Source organism: Colobus angolensis, unplaced genomic scaffold (assembly GCF_000951035.1).
Source record: "Colobus angolensis palliatus isolate OR3802 unplaced genomic scaffold, Cang.pa_1.0 Scaffold386, whole genome shotgun sequence".
In the NCBI taxonomy this organism is placed as follows: Eukaryota; Metazoa; Chordata; class Mammalia; order Primates; family Cercopithecidae; genus Colobus; species Colobus angolensis.
The window spans coordinates 2,240,911-2,260,327 of NW_012117221.1; the positions used below are offsets into that span (position 1 = coordinate 2,240,911).

Here is a 19,417-nt window from a genome sequence, read left to right on the forward strand (position 1 = left end):
CTGTAAAATACCATAGAAAATTATATTACCATTATGCTTCAGGTATAGGTGTCAACTTCTGGCAATGATCTTTCAGATCCTGAAACACATACATGTCGCTGTCAATCCCTTCTTCTCCATAGGATGTTATTTTGACATATAGAAATGAATCCCTTTCCGCCGGACGCAGTGGCTCACACCTGTAATCCCAGCACTTTGGGAGGCCAAGGCGGGTGGATCACCCGAGGTTGGGAGTTTGAGACTACCGTAACCAAAATGGAGAAACCCTGTCTCTACTAAAAATACAAAAAATTAGCTGGATGTAGTAGCCTATAATCCCAGCTGCTTGGGAGACTGAGGCAGGAGAATCGCTTGAACCCAGGAGGTGGAGGTTGCAGTGAGGTGTAGATCACGCCATTGCACTCCAGCCTGGGCAACAAGAGCAAAACTCTGTCTCAAAAAAAAAAAAAAAAGAAAAAAGAAAAAAAAAAAATGAATCCCTTTCCTTATACGTCAGTAACCATTCAAAACTCATTTACTTCATAACCAGTCTGATGATGTCAAATTGCTATCTCTAGTCAATTTAAAAAGTGAATATTGGGCTGGGCTCAGTGGCTCATACCTGTAATCCCAGTACTTTGGGAGGTCAAGGTGGGCAGATCACCTGAGGTTGGAGTTTGAGACCAGCCTGACCAACATAGAGAAACCCCATCTCTACTAAAAATACAAAATCAGTTTGGTGTGATGGCACATGCCTATAGTCCCAGCTACTCGGGAGGCTGAGGCAGAAGAATTGCTTGAACCCGGGAGGTGGAGGTTGTGGTGAGCCGAGATCGCGTCACTGCACTCCGGCCTGGGCAACAAGAGCGAAATTCCATCCCCAAAAAAAAAAAAGTAAATATTATGCCAGTGCAAAATGCAGTCAAAAAGTTATAAGTAAATATTGCCTGACAATTCCGGAAGCTTCCCTTTCCACTCTAAGGATTTATACAAAATGTACATGCCTAACAAGGGTTATTGTCATAGCTAAGTGACATACTAATTACAATATAAGAAAGGTAATTGACTATTTCATTCAATTCAAGGTATGAAGAATATCTAATAGAAATAATTCATTTGCCTAGGCTTACTTGGAAAACTTCTATACACCATCTAAGATGAAATTCCAACATCAATTTCATCTTGAAGTCTTTTCCAGACACTGCCCAGTGAAATACAGCATTCATATAGCACTTTGCCTATTTTATCATATTATATTGTATTTATTTACCATATTATATTGCACTTATTTAAATTATCTGTCATCTACTATAATGAGAGCTTCTTGAAAGCAGTATACATATTTTTGTTGATCTTTGCAGTCATCCTCATTAACAGAGGTTCTAGAAGACTTCAATGCATGTTTGCTGACAAAGTAAACTATTATCAAAAAGTTTGCACTGGAACTTAGCCTTAAAAAAAGTCCTGAGAGGCAGGAGTTATAGCTGCTTCATTACAATGACCTTACGGCAAATATCCCTTTGAATGGGACCCATTATTAAATCTCATTGAATTTTCGGATACCTGGGTATATTACTGTTGTAACTAGGCAACCTGTAAAACTCCCAATCCAAAACAAGAGGTATATTTCATGTAGTCATTCAACAAATATCTAGAGTGCCAGGCCCTATTCTAGGTGCTGGAAAGTAGGATTAAAGCCCTAGCATCATAGAACAGCCATGATGATTCTTCACAGAGATTTATGAGGTAGCAGTGAGAGATTAGGAGCTATTAATAAATATCAGTTTCTTCCTAAGTAAATGACGATGAATCCCAGACTAAAGGATTCCTAGGTGGTCACACTGTGAAGTTAGGACTGGCTAGACAACAGCAATCAAGTGTCATGACCCCAACCATTTGCCATTTCTTCTATACATGCCAGACATGGCCCTTCACTGTTGATCAAAAGGAGATAGAACAACAGAATGGTGCCCTAGATCAGGGGTTCAAAACCCCCAGGTCAAGGACCAGTACCAGTCAATGGCCTATTAGGAATCTGGCCGCACAGTAGGAGGTGAGCAGCAGATGAGCAAGCATTACTGCTTGAGCTCTGCCTCCTGTCAGATCAGTGGTGGCATTCGATTCTCATAGGAGTGTGAACCCTATTGTGATTTGCAGATGTGAGGGATCTAGACTGCGTGCTTCTTATGAGAATCTAACTAATGCCTGACAATCCGAGGTGGAACATTTTCACCCCAAAACCATCCCCTCTCCTCCAACCCATCTATGGAAAAACTGTCTTCCATGAAACTGATCCCTGGGGCCAAAAAGGTTGGGGACCACTGCCCTAGATGATACCTGGGTTTTCAGCTGTGCCTTAAGTACTGCAGATCCATCTGAAGGAGCTCATGACTTTCTTATATTGACAAAGTGGCCTGTTCCATTCCAAAGTTCTTTTTAATAGTCAACACCATTTAACCATCTCTGAAGAGTTAGCAGGTCAAAACTATTAGCATTTCCTGTGATGCTAACAGGATTTTTCATACACAGGGCTGAGGCTCAACGAGTAGGGTGTAGGCAAAGCTGCAGTAAAAGCAAAGGCCATTCATTCGGGATAAAAATTTGCAGAGTATAATTTGAGCCAACAGTTGCTGGAACACAACAGTAATTTCATACTACATCATAGAAATGAAGCACCCTCTCAAACATCAAATTATATGTGGACGTGGTGTGTAGGTAGATGTGAATGGATGTGGTTGTGTCAAAAAAAAAAAAAAGAAAGAGAAAGAAAAAGAAGGGGAATGCTCATGAGGACACAACCTAAGAGTGATAATACTTGCTACCATTAAGTGTTTTCTGTAAGCCACATGTATGTGCTTTACATAAATCAGTTCATCTAATGCTCACAACCATTTAAGGAAGGTCCTACGATTCTTACTTTATTAATTCTGAAACCAAGACTCAGAGAGGTTAAGTCAGTTTATTCGGGATTATGGAACTCGTAAGTGAGGAGCCAGGATTTGAACTTCAAACTCTGGCCTATCTTACTGCAAATTTAAACTCTCAATCCCTAGGCAACAGTGATTCTCAGTGGTCACCACACTTAAGAAATCTTTGCATCATTTATTACCTTTAATGACAAGGAAAAGTAAATGACTTTCCAACATTCATATTTGGATGAACAAGAGTCTCAGCCAGACAAGGCCTGAATCACTCTCAAAAGACCTAAAATAAGAGCTTCATGTTCTGGTTCCTCTGTCCACACTTCAAAAGGAACTCTGTTAGGTTCATGTGGTATTTTTGGTTTCTGTTTCTGTTTAAACGTTTCTTCTGAGAAAAAATATTTGAATGGAGATGGGCAACAAAAGCGTATAAAGAACTGGTGTTTGAAAGTTGTTTTCTGTTTTGACCCAAGCCCAGGGTGTGGGGTCTGGGAAGCACTGTGGGACTTTTGCAAGGACTGTCTCCTGGCCACCACCCATGCCTAGTGGCTGGCCAAACAATGGAGGCTCTCATGGATATTCTCTCAGGTTCTTCCTCAAAGAGGCCTTTACAGGGATGCCACTGGGACCTGAGGAGACTTGTGGTAGCTTTAGTTCCTCTTCAGAGTAACAGAATGTGTAGCTGGTCACCTGTGGCCAGGGAATAAGAGACTCTGTGTCCACTCCCTGCCCCTAGCAACAGGACCAATTGGGAAGTCTTCCCTTCCTGCCACATGGCTCTCCACAGGAAAGCAAAGCCCCCAGATTCATCTCTTTGAGAGGATCCTTTATACACTCACCACTCCCTTTAATGGGGGATAGTGCATCTAAAAGCTTATTATTAGAGAAGGTAATGGCTGGTCCGAGTGCAGGGAGGTGTACAACTAATTGATCATAACCAATTACAGATTTCTTTGTTCTTTCTCCACTCCCACTATTCTACTTGACTAGCCTTAAAAAATTAAAAAGAAGGTGGGATGCATCGTTTATACAAAGAAGAATCATAGTCTCTTATGTTTGTCCTAATCCCCTTTCAAGTTTTTCTCTAGAAAGCTCTACATGGTTGATCCACAGTAGTTACTGTCCTTATAATTTTATTTATAGAATAAATAGAGTTCTAAGTGATCTTGGAAATCAAATTGGTCAACTTCATTCTACAGAAAAAATTAACACACAGGGAAAGTAACTTGCCCAGAATCATCCAGATAGTTCTTGTCAAAGAGTAGATTCCAGAGGTGCCCTGTCTTAGTGAATATAAGTGAACACACACACACACAGAGAGAGAGAGAGAGAGAGAGAGAGAGAGGGGAGAGAGAGAGAGAGCACAAGCTTAATATAAAAACCAAGTGGAATGAAAAATAGTAATATAATGCTGTTGTAAAGGAAGCTAACAGGATGCTAATATATGTGAAAAGCTACTATATGTGATGCTAATAATATACAAGCAATTCGGTTTCAGATGACTTTTTTCAAGGTTTCATTAGGGAGGGAGATTACCAATTGGTTATAAGAAGACCTATTCAAGGAAACTCTTTCTGTGAGAACCAGTTACCTTCACAGCCACAATGTTTACACCTAATCCTGGCTAGCCACATAAATACATGGCTGAAGTTCCCAAAAAAGATGAAGATGGAAAGTGTGGATGGGACTGAACAAGGCAGGGGCAGTAAAAACAGCACCTTAGTGGAAGTCAGGAAACCTGGATCCTGCCTTGGATCATGAGCTAACTAAGATCTGAAGTTCTCAATTAACCTGGGGGTCTCAGTCTCCTCATCTGTAAGATGTAGGAGTTGAATGATGTAATTTTTAGGGATCCTTTCAAGTTCTAAGAATTGTAAATCTGGACCGACTCCAGCCAAAAAAAGAAAAAAAAAAAAAGCTTTACCAATTATACGCAGTAATACAAGTCCAGTGTTGAAAGCTACATTTGAAAAGCTGAAAGAGAACCTAGAAAAAATATTGGCTGGGCATGGTGGCTCACACCTGTAATCTCAACACTTTGGGAGGCTGAGGTGGGCAGATCACTCGAGCTCACGTGTTCAAGACCAGTCTGGGTAACAGGTTGAAACCCTGTCTCTAAACCAAAAAAAGAACAAACAGAGCAGAGCCTCAGAGGAGGGTGAACATACATCCTAGGTTGCCCTAAACAGTCTTGATTTACTCCTGTTATCCCAGATTCCCAACAGTTAGTGCCTGTTTTCGCTCCCAAAAGTGTCTCAGTTTGGATGATACATTATGTGAGGATGCTGCCTATAAGGAATTGGTGTTCATTTGATCTTAGGGGACCCTTCACTATCTCCCATCTCCCACAGACAGAAGCTCAAACTTCTTAGTATGTTACAAAGGTTTTGACTCTCTTGTCAAAACTCCATCCGGCATATCCACTAGATGCTAATCACACCTGACTACTTTCAGTTCCTCAAAGGTGATCATCATTGCTCATGAACTGGTCACCTTCTCCTCCACCCAGTGCTACAGTAAGGCAAGATCCTCTACATCCAGCAAGACTCAGCTCAAGATTGCCTCCTCTGGGAGTCCCTCCCATCCCTCCACTTGTCATCATCACTTGCTGCCCATACCTCTACTAGCACATGAACCTGAGTGCTTTGCAGCTCTTTTTTAGTCTCCTCTACTACATCATAAGCTCTGTAAAGAATTTTTTCTTTTATCCCTTAGTACACAATTAGCACTCAACAACATGTTCACTGGAGTAAACTGAAAAGAAAAGCACATATAGATTTGCTAACAGGATACTAGCCAAATTAAATCTTTCATCAGAGTGAACAAGAAAACAATGGTCTTAAACTTATCTGACTCCCGCCACTTTCGTCACCACTGGTGACAGTCACCATGGTATGTGAAGAGTCAGTGTCCTGTGGTCAAAAGGCATGGTCTACAAGAATCTGAAAGCTGATTTCCAGTTCTGCCACTTACAAAAAGAATGATCTTAGACAAGTTATTTATCCTATCCTAATCAGTTCCCTCAACATAAAATGAAGGAAATGTAACTCCTTGATGTAAGATTATAAATAACACAGGAAGAGTAGGGCTGCGTACTGACCCTAGCACAGAGTAAGACAGACATAAGGAGTAATTTGATTTCCATGGTAATAGTTTCCAACCAGAACAGATCAAACTAGAAAAACAGTGTATCCCTCTTCTTCTCCAAAGAAGTAAGTCACACCTGGATTCATTTTACTTTATGTCTCTCCCCAGGACTCAGATGTAAAAACCTCCACATCTTCACCATGATTTTCTCTCTTCAAATTCTGGATTTCCTCCTTTCTAAGTTTCCCAGACAGAAGTGTCATCACAAAGAATACAGCCAGAAAGGAAAGGACTTATAATTCAAGACATGCCGTGGTCAAATAAGGAAGAACATCTTGACTGCCACTCTGACTCAATAGTGGAACCGACTCAGAAGGAATTCTTGGTAAAATGTCAAGTAGGGAGACTTCAAGCCTAGGGAGGGATAACATGACTTCATGCTAGGGCAATGAACCTTCAAGTTAACTATACCTTGAACAAAATCCTCCCTCAATCAGAAGCCATCAGTTAGTGCTAATGCAACACCAAACAGTGCAAAAGGGTGGATGAAATGAGAGTCATCAGAGGCAAAAGGAAGAAAAGATTGCTCCCTTAAAAGCCTTCCCTGCCCAGGCAGCAAAGTTAGGCAGTTTCAACAGAAACAAATGAGATCACAGCGTTTCAATTTAATAGCACACTGCTGGCTGTTCAAATGTTATAACTAAATACAGCATGTACTGCTAGTTGTTTTGATTAAAGGGAAGTAGAATAACATGGAGGGGAAAAACACTCGGGCTCTGAAACCCAAGTGCCCAACCTTGAATCCCAGCTCCTGACCTTGAATCCCTGTTCCTATACTTACTAGCTGTGTGGCTGTGGGAGAGTTACCTAACCTCTCCTTACCTCAGTTTTTATCATCTGGAAAATAAGGATAACAAATCAGTAACAGTACCTATATTCCATAGGGTTGTAATTTACAAATACTAATTTCTAAGGTAGCACCTGATTTATGCCAGGTAAGTATTTCACAACTAAAAATAATTATTAAGATCCAGTACTCACTCAAAAGCAGCTTAATACAAGATTATGCTTAAAAATCAGCCATTGATATTGTCCATCATTAATCTCAAAGATGCCTTTATTTTAATATAAGGTGACTCACAGGAAGTCAGTTGCTGACCAACAAATTCTTCTCTTGATCATGAAGGCTGAATAGGTCTAAAACCCAGGGATCATTTTGATGAAGTTAAAATGGAAACTGAGTAATCATTCCCAGAATAAATGGAAGTAAAACAAACATATTATTTACTGAGCACCCATTGTAGCCAGGCATCTTCCAGGCTGTTGTATTTTGAAGGCATGGAACATAAAGGTGTCACTAGGTTTGGCTCCCACATCGTTGAATAAAGTGGCATTTACTGTAATGAATTCACTATGGTTCTGGTCTTCAGTTTTGAAGGCACAGAAACTTGGTTTTGTCATCACATGCATTTCCTCGGCATTCATTGACTACCAGATAGCCATGACAGGCAATGTGGCAATGTGGAGAAAACAGACAACAAATCATTACAATCTTGCCTGCCCTTACACACCTGGCAATCTGGCAGTGAAGAAAAATATTAAAAACCAAATGTGCACAAACTAAGGTAAAATAACCAGAATTATCAATGGACTAATTTACAAAGAGAAGAACTTCGAGTAGACCAGAATTCTTGTTCCTACTGAAGTGGGAGATCAGCAGGACTTGTTTTCACAACCTGCTGATCAAAACAGGACGTAGCAAAGAAACCAACCCAAACCAGCAAGGACCAGGAATCATAATACATATGCATTAAACATTCCTACCAGCACCATGACGGTTTACAAATGCAATGGCAATGACTTGGAAGTTAACCTTACATGGTTTCAGGAATTCCCCACCCCTTTTCTAGGAAGTTCATGAATAACCTGTTTAATTACATTTATCATTAAGAGTGGGGGCCCAGGCATGGTGGCTTATGCCTGCAATCCCAGGATTTTGGGAGGCCAAGGCAGGAAGATCACTTGAACCCAGGAGCTCAAGACCAGCCTGGGCAACATGACAAAACCCCATCTCTAAAAAAAAAAGAAAAAAAATCTGGGTAGCTGGGTGTGGTGGTATGCACCTGTAGTCTCAGCTAATTGAGAGGCTGGGTGGGAGGACTGCTTGAGCCTAGGAGGTCCAGGCTACAATGAGCCAAGATCATGCCACTGCACTCCAGCCTGGGTGATACAGCAAGATCCTGTCTCAAAGAAAAAGAAAAAAGAATGGGTACAAATATAACTAGCCAGCAATCCATTAGTGCTGCTCTGTGCTACCCTGCCTATGAGATAGCCCTGCTCTGCCTATGGAGCAGTCATTTTGCTGTACACTGTTACCGTAACAAACTTGCTTTCTTTCCCTGTTGGCTCACTCTTGAATTCTTTCCTAGGCAGAGCCAAGAACTCTTCCAGGCTGAGCCCCAATTTTGGGGTTTGCCTACACTACGACAAGACCAACCCATGTCTCCCATGTTACCACGCCTATCTAAGGATGGACACTTACAATTCAAATAGGGGAGCACATTGTAGGAATGGCATTAGGCACCACGCCTTGAAAAACATCTGTAAAGATTGCGACTTCCCTATTCTAAGCTTTCCAACCACTCCCTGCCCACATCCTGCCCATTCTCTTATTCTTGCCACTTTTCTCAAAAAGGCTATGGTCCATTTAATTTCTGCTTCCCCTATCACAATCATATTCCCATCTTTCTTCACCAAATACCTTCACCTATCACTGTGATGGGGTTTTCCATGTTCTAAAACTTCTTCCATCCCACAGCTTTAGAAATCATGCTCTTTATTCCAGAGATGTCAACTGCATTCTATCTTTGTGGAGTATACTAGTTTAAACATTATTTCTGTTATTTTAAAGTTAGTGGTTGTGTAGTGGTAGTAGTTGGGCATGAGAAAGAGGCATTTAGGGCAGATGTACACTGAAACACTAGCTCCTACAGCCTCAAAATTATTATTTCAACATGAAAAACAACCCAATGAGGCACAAAAGTATGTCAATCATTCAGTACTTTGCACACTGGAATACACAAGATATTATAGAAAGGTCAAAATTAAAACAAGAACTTGGCAAGTTAATAGTCCAAGTTCAGTAGTCATTTGCTGCTGGCAATTCTGTGAACTATGAGTAGCCCTTTTCGTAATAGAAAAAGTTCACGCATATAAAAAATGTCAACCAACATTTAGATCATCAGCAAATAAACATTTGAGTCAATACAGAAAAAAGGTCTCATGTTATTTAATGTCTCATGTTTTATTTCATACAAAAATAGCATCCATGGTAAACGAAGATGTGTTTCATCCACATTATGGAAAATACGGCCTTGTGACACAGGTGTGCTTAAGGTCCTGTTAATAAACATACAGAGAAATCATTTTTGTAGTTCTACTACTAATTTTCATTGGATGAAATAAGACAATCTCATATCTGAGGTGACGGGGTCCTCCGTGTTTCAGTTAGTGAGGCAGGGTTTTAGGTGTGTCAGTGATCCCAAGGCTTAGTTGCTATTCTCACGGGTCTACAAGACAGTCAACAATGAGTATAGCTGAAAATGATGTCCATGATGCATTCACCCTAACCAAAACAGATGAGACCTATGCATCAATCTGAATGCTACTTTATATAATGATCATTAGGACCCTGTCTCCTTTCAGTGACTAAAATTAAGGTCACTCCCAAAGTTTCAGAGGAACCACATAATCCCATGTTACATTCACTCAAAAATGCTATACAAATTGGAGCACAGAGAATTACAGGAACTTCCCACTGGATTTCTGCGGGGAAAGAGGAGGTGATAAAATTTTTTTTTTTTCAATTTCCATAGGGAAAGATGAAATGATAAAAGGTTTTCAAAAAAGATTTTTTAATGTGATCAAATGTTAACCTGAATACAGTCTATGGAGAATGTGTAATTCCACTGGGTAATTATTTTAAAAAATTCTCACTCCAAAGGAAAGCTCCAAAGGAAATGTCTGTATCTGTCCTTTTCATGGGTATACCTCCAGGAGCTAGCACAGAGCCCAGAACATAGTAGGTGCTCTTTAACTACCTTCTACACACATAAGTGAATAAATATGTTCCTCTTGATCACTACTATGAATTTTTCATCCAAGAAAAACAATGCTTATTTAAAAGCAGAAGGTATTTGACTCTACAAATCTTGCTCTTCACCTTGAAATAAGGATTAACCTCCATTACTACAAATAGAAAATTAATAGAAAAGAAGGAAGTTTTCATGAAGATGACGGTCAGAGAATATCATTAATTCCAATCTGTTTTGTTCAGTAAATCTATACAAAACTTTGATATACTTACCTATAATGTAGTAACAATTACAGAATAGACTAATAAAAATAACTATACATGGAAGCATATTCATATTCTATGAAAGCACTTTCTGTCTGAAAATACGTAATACAGAAACTACAATGCAAAAGTTTCACAATTTAGGCTGTAAGAAAAACAAAACGAGTTTGATTGGTATTTCTAGTATTTTCAATATTAGATAGCCAAACTCTTCAATGACATTTTTACATCATCATCATTTATACTGCACCACTGAGACCCATGTTTCCCTAACACTAATTCTATAATTTTAGAAAGACTCATAAGCTGACATTTAATAAAAAGGTGCCTCATCCCCTTGTGATTCCTGCATATATACCTGGTGAATATTCATACTGTTGGTTACCTCTGTCACAAAAAAAAAAATGTGGTTTATGTTAAGTCATTGAGAATCTATAAGGTAAGTTACAGTCAAGACAAAACTTACCAAGCACAATGACCACAGTCTTCAGAAGACTCATCATGGTATCCCGATTCCGCCGGGGTCCAGAACTATGCCGAGACATTCTCATAGTCCTCTGGCGAACATAGCCAAAGATGTGAGCATAGAGAACCACCATTACCACAAAGGTCACCAAGTTGAAAATGGCCCAGAAGACTAAGTAAGAGTCGCTGTAGAGGGGTGCCATGTTGGAACAATTTTCAATATCACAGATACAGTTCCAGCCCACACTAGGTATAGCACCCATAACGATGGCCATAGTCCAGATGACCACAATGACCACCACTACCCGCCGGTTGCTCATCCGTGTGTGGAGCTGCATGCGGAAAACCGTAATGTGCCTCTCAATTGCAATAGCCAGTAAGTTGGCCACAGATGCCGTCAGGCTGGTGTCAATGAGGCCCTGACGAAGGAGCCATGTGCTAACAGTCAGCCTCCGAGTATTGGGTCCTGTGTTGAACATGAGATAGAAGTAGGCCAACCCAGCAAAGAAGTCTGCAGCAGCCAGATTAGCCATTAGGTAATAAATAGGAAAATGGAAGCGGCGGTTGACATAGATTGCCACCATGACCAGTAGGTTGGCCAACATGATGAAGATACAAACAGTGATTCCAAGTCCCATCACCAGCTTGCTGACTGTGTTCCATTCTGTGGCAAGATGCTTTCCACTTCGGTTATAAAAGAAGGCAATGGATTCGTTGTAGAAGCACTGTGGTTCATTCATGGCTGTGAACTAAAAGAAAAAGGAGAAAAGATGATGAAAAAGAAGCCACAGGTCCAAATTTAAAGCTTATATAGACAACACAAGACTTCTATAGTACATGCAACAGAAAAACAAAAGCAAATAATTTGAACATTTGATCCTGCATACCATCTTGTGATTATGTTGAAACCCCAAGGTTTCTCACAATATTACTGTCCTCAAGATTAAAGGCAGTTGGAGTTAAATAAATGACAAGGTCTCTGTTTAGTGGTTTCATGTCATTGAAGTCTACTAGAAAAGCCACATGGCCAAGAAATCTTGCTCAAAATATATGAGACAGACAAAAATTTTGCAGAACATTGCAATTGGATATTTACCATAGTAAAATCTATTTGATCTGTTATTTAGGGAATCTGTAAACACAGTTGGTTTCTAGATAGGGTATCATTGCCCTATTATTCTCCATTTCTATTCTCACATAGTATGTTCTATGTGGGATAGACATTTTGTAATGCAGGTTCCCACAAGGACCATCATTCCGAACATTTCAAAGAAGTCACTGTGCATCAAAGGTTTTTTGCCCAAAGCCAGCATTTGCTGCTCAACATTCCTGTGGTCAGCGCTGCCTACTCCCATAACTCCTTAACCTCAGAATAGGACTCGTCAACCAATCTATGACATTTGAGAATTTTTTTCTTTTTGGAGGACCCAACGTAACCTCCAAAGAGTAGGTGACCCTTTGACAATTCTCTACAAGTAAAATATACTTAGATTAGATACAGCGTATTTTTTAAAGTATGGAGTGATAATGCTTTATAACATGTTTACTTATTCTTCAACATCATTGATAAGAATATATTTGCTTATTATTTATACTCTCACTTAAATCTAAAAAGGATTGAGACAGTGTAAAACAGAATAATATATATTATAATATATAATAATTATATATAATATGTAATTATATATAATAATATATTTAAACAAAATTAGAAAATAAGTAACAAAAGAGAAATTAGAAAATTGTACATCACATAGAGTAAGTCATTCTTCTTGAAGCTGTAAGCTTACCTGGGACCTCTAAAATTAAAAAATGTATCTTGAAGACAGTTCACATTCTACTATTTCATTTTTATTTTGCTTTGCATCTAATAAATTACCCAAAACATATGACACTTTTAACCATTATTTTTGATCAAATATTCTACTGAATATCCATAGGTTGTACATAAATGTTTACCAAACACTGAAACTTCCAAGAACAATGTGAAACACTTAAGTGGTTAAGTCTTCTGACTTACCCAGGCATCTAAAGTCTCTTTCCTTATCTAGACTTCAATAGCTTTTAGACTACGCTTCTAACATTATACTTAATACACTGTATAATTATTTATCTCTTTACTTGTCTGCTTCTTAAAGAGATTACAGTCCTGGGCACGGTAGCTTACACCTGCAATCCCAGCACTTTGGGAGGCCAAAGTGGGTGGATCACTTGAGGTCAGGAGTTCAAGACCAGCCTGGTCAACATGGTGAAACCCCCTCTCTACTAACATGGTGGTGGGCACCTGTAATCCCAGCTACTTGGGAGGCTGAAGCAGGAGAATCACTTGAACCCTGGAGGTGGAGGTTGCAGTGAGCCAAGATCATGCCACTGCACTCCAGCCTGAGTAACAAAGCAAGACCCTGACTCCATCGCCAAAAAAAAAGACAAAGTTGATCAAGCTGTTTCCCCACTAGACATGTTTTAATGGCTTATGAGCACACATTAGATAAAAGTCTAAACTCTTCAATCATCTTATCAGACCTTACTTACCTGCCTCTCTAGCCTCAACTCAAGATATTAATGACTCCAAACCCTCAGGTTCAGCTCTATTTAATGTGTTGCGCTCTCTCTCTCAACTTTGGTTCTCAACAGTGAAAACAGTGGTTTCCTGTATCAGAATTACCTGAGAGTTTGTAAAACACTGATTGCTGACATACCCCGCAAGAACTTCTGATTCAGTAGATCTGAGGTAGGGTCCCAAGTAATGCTAACGCTGCTGGTCCAGGGAATCACTGTATCATAATTGCTTAATTATTTGTTGATCCCCTCTACACTAGGCTGTGAAACTCTATAAATGCAGAGATTCTAGCTTGCTTATATTCATTGTTGTATAGTATTCAACTGTTCTATGGACTACATGCTAAATACATATTGATTTCCTTAATAAATTAAAGATATTTCCAAAAATGTTTAAACTTTACAACTTTCCTTTCTGCAAAGGATATTTAAAACTTTGTCAAGACAAATATAAAAGTCTGTTCTTTTCATTAGTCTGTATAACCATTTACCTTCTCTGAATCAAGAAAGGTTTAAACCAAATATCAAGCATATATTATTTCACAGCATTCCAACTTCTGAACACCAAGTAGCAACAAAGTTAAGCAGAGATATAAGAAGCTTCTTAGCCCTTTCCACAGGGAAAAACTATAAAGTTAAGGATGGCAAAATTAAAAAGTATAAAGTATCTCTTTAAGCCACAATGTACAAAGATGAGTAAAACTGACAGATTTTCTCTAATGGTAGAGAAAAGTGCCCTGTCCTGTGCCATTTTTTTTCTCTCAACAATTGACTGTAATGCCATAAAAACCATACATATTTAATGGCATAACTTTAATGATTTTTGAAACTCAGTTTTATCATCTGTGAAATGAGAAAATTGGACTAACTTATACATAAGGTCTATTTCAGATTTAAAATCCTATACAAAGAGGATTCTGGATAAGAACTCTGTATTTCATGAAAATTAGCAGCTAAATATTGAAAGAGTAGAGAATACACCAGGAATTAAAAATTGGGAGTGTATAATATGCTTGAGAAGAAGTGAGAGGAATTTCAGTTGGTTTTATGACAATAGAGGAATTAAAAGAGAGGAATTAAATCTCCTCTCTTATCGTCTGCAGAAAGCAACAGGTCAAAAGAATAAGCAGTGGAGACCCTGAAAGTACCTCCAATGGCAGTCAGAAGGGCAGTGTGAATGGGCTTTCCTACTTCTTCAGGAGCTGACAGACTTAGAAAACCCACATGGTTCAGAGAGAATCCAATCTAACTGCGATTGGACTATAAGCCAGTAAGATAGTCAGTGCTATAATGACAGAAAAACAATTATGGAACATAACGGGGAAAAATGTAATCAAAGGAGGTGGCCACTCATCTCCCACCAAAGAAGAAATCACCTTCCACTGAAGCAGATGTATGGGAGGGGGAAAAAAAAGAAGAGATAGAAAGAGGAAAAGATTAAATGATGGGACATCTCTGATTTGTGTCCTCAACGTGTTTCATTAATATAGTAACACTGAAAATAGAACAAGCCATTATGAAGACAAAATAAATCAGTAAAAACTTCACAAAAATAGTTTTTTATTGCTACTTTAACAAATTGCTATAAATTTAGTGACATAAATATACAAATTTATTATCTTACAGTCCTGGAGGTCAGAAGTCCAAAATAGGCCTCATGGGACTAAAATCACAGAGAGGGCAGGGCTACGTTTCTTTCCAGAAGCTCTAGGGGAGAATCCGTTTCCTTTTCTTTTCCAGCTTCTAGAGGCTGCCCACATGGCTTGGCTCATGGTCACCTGTCATCTTCAAAAGCTGGTAATGACTAGTCAGGTCTTCCTCACATGACTGACAGTCAATCTTCTCTCTCACTCTTCCACATTCAGTGACCCTTGTGATTACACTGAGCCCACCCAAAAATCTAGGAGAACCTCCGCATCTCAACATCTTTAACTGAAACATATCTGAAAAGTCCCTTTCTCTATGCAAGGTAGTAGTCACAGGTTCTGAGGATTAAGTAATGGATCTCTTTGGAAGCCATTATTGTGCCTATCAGAACAAACTGAAAAACAATTTCTGAATTAAAAATGACAATGCAGACAATGAAATGAAGAATAAAAATTACAGAAAACTGAAATGGCAGGTAGAAGACTTAAGAAATTCACTCAATACTCAGAAAAGAGTCAGAGATGACAAGAACAAAAGAAAAGAAGGCACATACAGGAAAAAAAATTCAAGATGCACCAGGAATCCAAGAAAGATCAGAAGGAACCTGAAGAAACACAGCTCCAAACAGAAGACAAGTTATTGCCTGAAAAGAAAGGTCTCAGATTACTGATTTAAACCTATATAGATTACAAAACAAAGTTAATTAAAAGCAACTAAAATGTAGGCATATCCTGATGAGATTTTGGGATCTCAATGATAAAGAAAAATTGTAAGAATTTAGAGAAAAAATAAATAACAAGTCAAATATCTAAAGAGAGAGAGAATCAGAATTGCAAAAAACAGACCCATTATGCAGAGAAATTTTTTGAGACACACAGCCAACTACATTGATGTTTTCATATGAGGACAATAAAGAACAGTCACAGAAATGTAAGTATTCAGAAAGAATGCCATCTACACTTCCTTCGTAGAGAAAGTATATATACTATTTAACTCATGAGAAAAGAAAAAAACAAATATACACATACAGTAAATACGAGACCCTGGCAGCAAGCATTAAAACCCACAGAACATGATTCTTAATCATTGTTCCTCATAGGGTTATAAAACTTAAAGCAAATACCAAAAATAATTATTGAAAGAAGCTATACCTATTAATAAAATAGCAATTTAATAATAATCTGGGATTAAAATTACTGTGCAGATAAAAACTTGAAATGGGGAAGCAGAATGTAAATATATTAATTTTCTCTTATTACTCAAGTAAAAATGAGACAATTTAAATTGTGACAAGTTTATGCTGATTCAAAACCACTGAATTGAATAATTAATACACTAAAGCAGAATGACAACTTTTTGTACTACTGGAGAAAAACAGAGTGCAAAATAGGAGGAATGCATAAGCAATATACAGAATGACAATTTTGTAAAATTTACATAGGTGAGATTATAGATGATTTTTTCATCTTTAGAAAGTAGCTCATATTTATTGCAAGAAATTTTGGGAAGAACAAAAATACATCATACAAAGTTCAATAAGTACTTTTCTAAAAAGTTCATTATGAAATCCAAATCACTATAATTAGAAACTTCTCTGTAATAAGAAGTTATAGAATTTTACCCTGCCCAAGCAACAAAAACATTAAATAAGATAGCATTATTCCCAAAATAAGTTGTCCTCAAAACTGAAAGAGAAGTTCATATTCATGGCCTTTTCTCATCCACCAATTATTTTATCTTAAGATGATAGGGTTCAAGGGAAGTGATCTCGCTGGCTGCTCTGTACAGTAGATGTTCCAAATCTCAGAAATTTACCTCACCTTACTGTGTGATCTCAAAATAAGTTATAACAAATCTGCCAAGCCTAAATTCTAAAGCGTTACATATGGTGTTCACCTTCACCGTGCACTTCATTCATCCATGCATACATTCATGAACCTTAATAGGATACCAGGTTGGGCATGGCACTGCATTATGCCTTCTGGGGTATGACTAATGCACCCAAGTGCCTGCCATGGAGCCACTCATAGTACATCTGATGTGTCCTTTCATCTCTTGAAAGACAACTACATACGCATTAGCCAAGAGGAAAAAGGAACAGTTGGCATAAACTCACATACTAGTAATTACATCAATGTGGTTTAGTATTTAGATATGAATGTAAATATGTACTCTACTGAGAGACTGTAATCTCTGCTGATAAAGAACTAGTAATAAGATATAAAACAAAAAAACTTACTTCCTCCACTTCCGTTAAAATACAACAGAGTGAGCTGAGGCGGGAGCCTGATCTGTAGCTTTGGTTAAGCAGATCTCTTTCTGATTCTCATGTTCAACCAGCTAATTTGTTTTTCAGTACGTTCCAAAACTGTTCTGAATCTCAGTTGTCTCATTTGTAAATTAAGGTAAGGATGACCTCTAAGACGTTTTAAATTCTTATTCTTAAATTCAAAATAATCAGGCCTATTTTCTTTCTCCAAAAAAAGATCAGAAAAGAGACAGCATAGAGTTTAATTAAATTCCATTAAGTCTCTATTAACAAGAAAAAAGTCCTCGCCCTTCTTAGAGCTTGAAATTGGACATTTTCAAAAGTGAGGTGTTTTGTCACAAGAACTAGAAAATGGGCCACAAAACAATACTGTGATCCACTAAAAATGATTTTAAACTAGAATACTTAAAATTGCTGAAGAATATGCAACTAGTAAATTTTAGGAGGTTTATCTGAAAAAGTACATAAACTGCTACTTCTTATAAAATAATAATGTATATCAATGTGATATACACATAGGCAAAAAGAAACTGTGGAACACATAAATTGTAAGTGAATAAAAGCACTTTTTATCTATTACAGCCCATTGTCTACCATGCTGAGAAAAGGTACACATCATCATACTTGCCAGATTTCCAAAGAGAATTCTGTGTCAGTCCTAAGAGGAAGGAATGGAAAAATTCACTAAAAACACTAAGATGTACTGGATAAAGTACAATAAATAGTCCTTAGATGCACTGCTAAGCTAAGAGGGAACTTAAACCAAGGTGAAAGGCTGTCCAGGCAGCAGACTGTCAGAGATCATGGGGACAGGGCTTTAATACTACTGGGAAACAAGATAAGCCCTTGAGCTTGACTGAGGCAGTGAGCTGGAATTAAGACCTACCCATCAAGCTAGCAGCCTCAAAGATCTTCATATCAGTAAGTGTGTAGATCAGAAAAAATAAATAAATAAATAAATAAAGATATCCCTACTTGCATTGGGAAGAACAAGGAAGTTTTGTTGAGCTCAGGCTCCAGGTTGGAAAATAAATAAATAAAGAGTCCCTTAAGAAATCATGACTCTAGTCACATAAATCACACAAGGCTAGGATTTGAAGTTAGACTACGTCAAGTCTGAGAACCCCCAGGAGAAGAAATTAACACAAACCAAAGTCCCGAGTTTGGGATATCCCCATGCTCCTCCCACTCACCGCCTAATACTAGCGAACACCAAACTTTTCTGGAGGACGAGACCTCAACACAGTCGCATGGGATTCTCTCAAACCAGCCCCACTGAATATAAACTCATCTTCCAAAAGTGAAAAAACACAGGAGGATGCCACATGTGAGAATCCCCAGAACAGTCCACAGCAGGATTAGACCCAAGAATGTCAGATAATAAATGATTAAAGACAAAACTGAACTAACTGCATTCTCCCTTTTCCACTTCTATTGGTTCAAGAGTTATACACTGTTTCTATTCCTTAATGCTTAGTCTTAATATTTTAACATGCACACTTGATGAGAAGTCTAAAGGTAATCCTCTTCCCTTGATATGTTTTCTCTCCATTGCCTCCACTCCCATCTTACATGTTACTGTGGCTCAACATTCTACTTCCGTTTGTTCTGAAGCCTACCTAAAATTACTTGCTATTACTTATTTTCCAAGTTTATTTGGTTACCCCATAAGAAGCCAGTAGAATTATGTTACAAGAACAAACAAGGAGGGTAAGAACAAGATCAATGATGAGTTAATCTAAGACCATAAATGAGAGTTTCTAAATAAAATGCAAGTAAATAAAACATGTATCTTCAAGATACACACACACACACACAAGATAGGGTGTGTGTATGTATAACTAAATGGGTTGTGTGTATGTATATATATTTCTTATGACTAAATAGGGTTTATTCCAGAATGCAAAGATGATTTAACATTTAAAAATTTGGTTACATAATTAACCTCTTTAACAAATTCAAAGAGAGAAAAAAAGCCAATGATCATCTAAAAAGACATGGAAAATGTGCTTGGTAATTTTTAATACACTTTCATGATATATTTTTTTTTATTATACTTTAAGTTCTAGGGTACATGTGCATAACATGCAGGTTTGTTACATATGTATACTTGTGCCATGTTGGTGTGCTGCA

General features: G+C 38.1%; 1 protein-coding gene across 3 annotated transcripts in view; it reads right to left on the bottom strand.

The window, feature by feature from the left end:
- LPAR1 (lysophosphatidic acid receptor 1) overlaps positions 1 to 19,417 on the bottom strand; it is a 172,397-nt gene that overhangs the window by 63,329 nt on the left and 89,651 nt on the right. For all 3 annotated transcript variants that reach the window (XM_011954611.1, XM_011954610.1, XM_011954612.1), the window contains one exon: positions 10,811 to 11,558. In XM_011954611.1, coding sequence (XP_011810001.1) covers positions 10,811 to 11,558 — 748 coding nt within the window. The remainder of the gene's footprint in view (positions 1 to 10,810; positions 11,559 to 19,417) is intronic.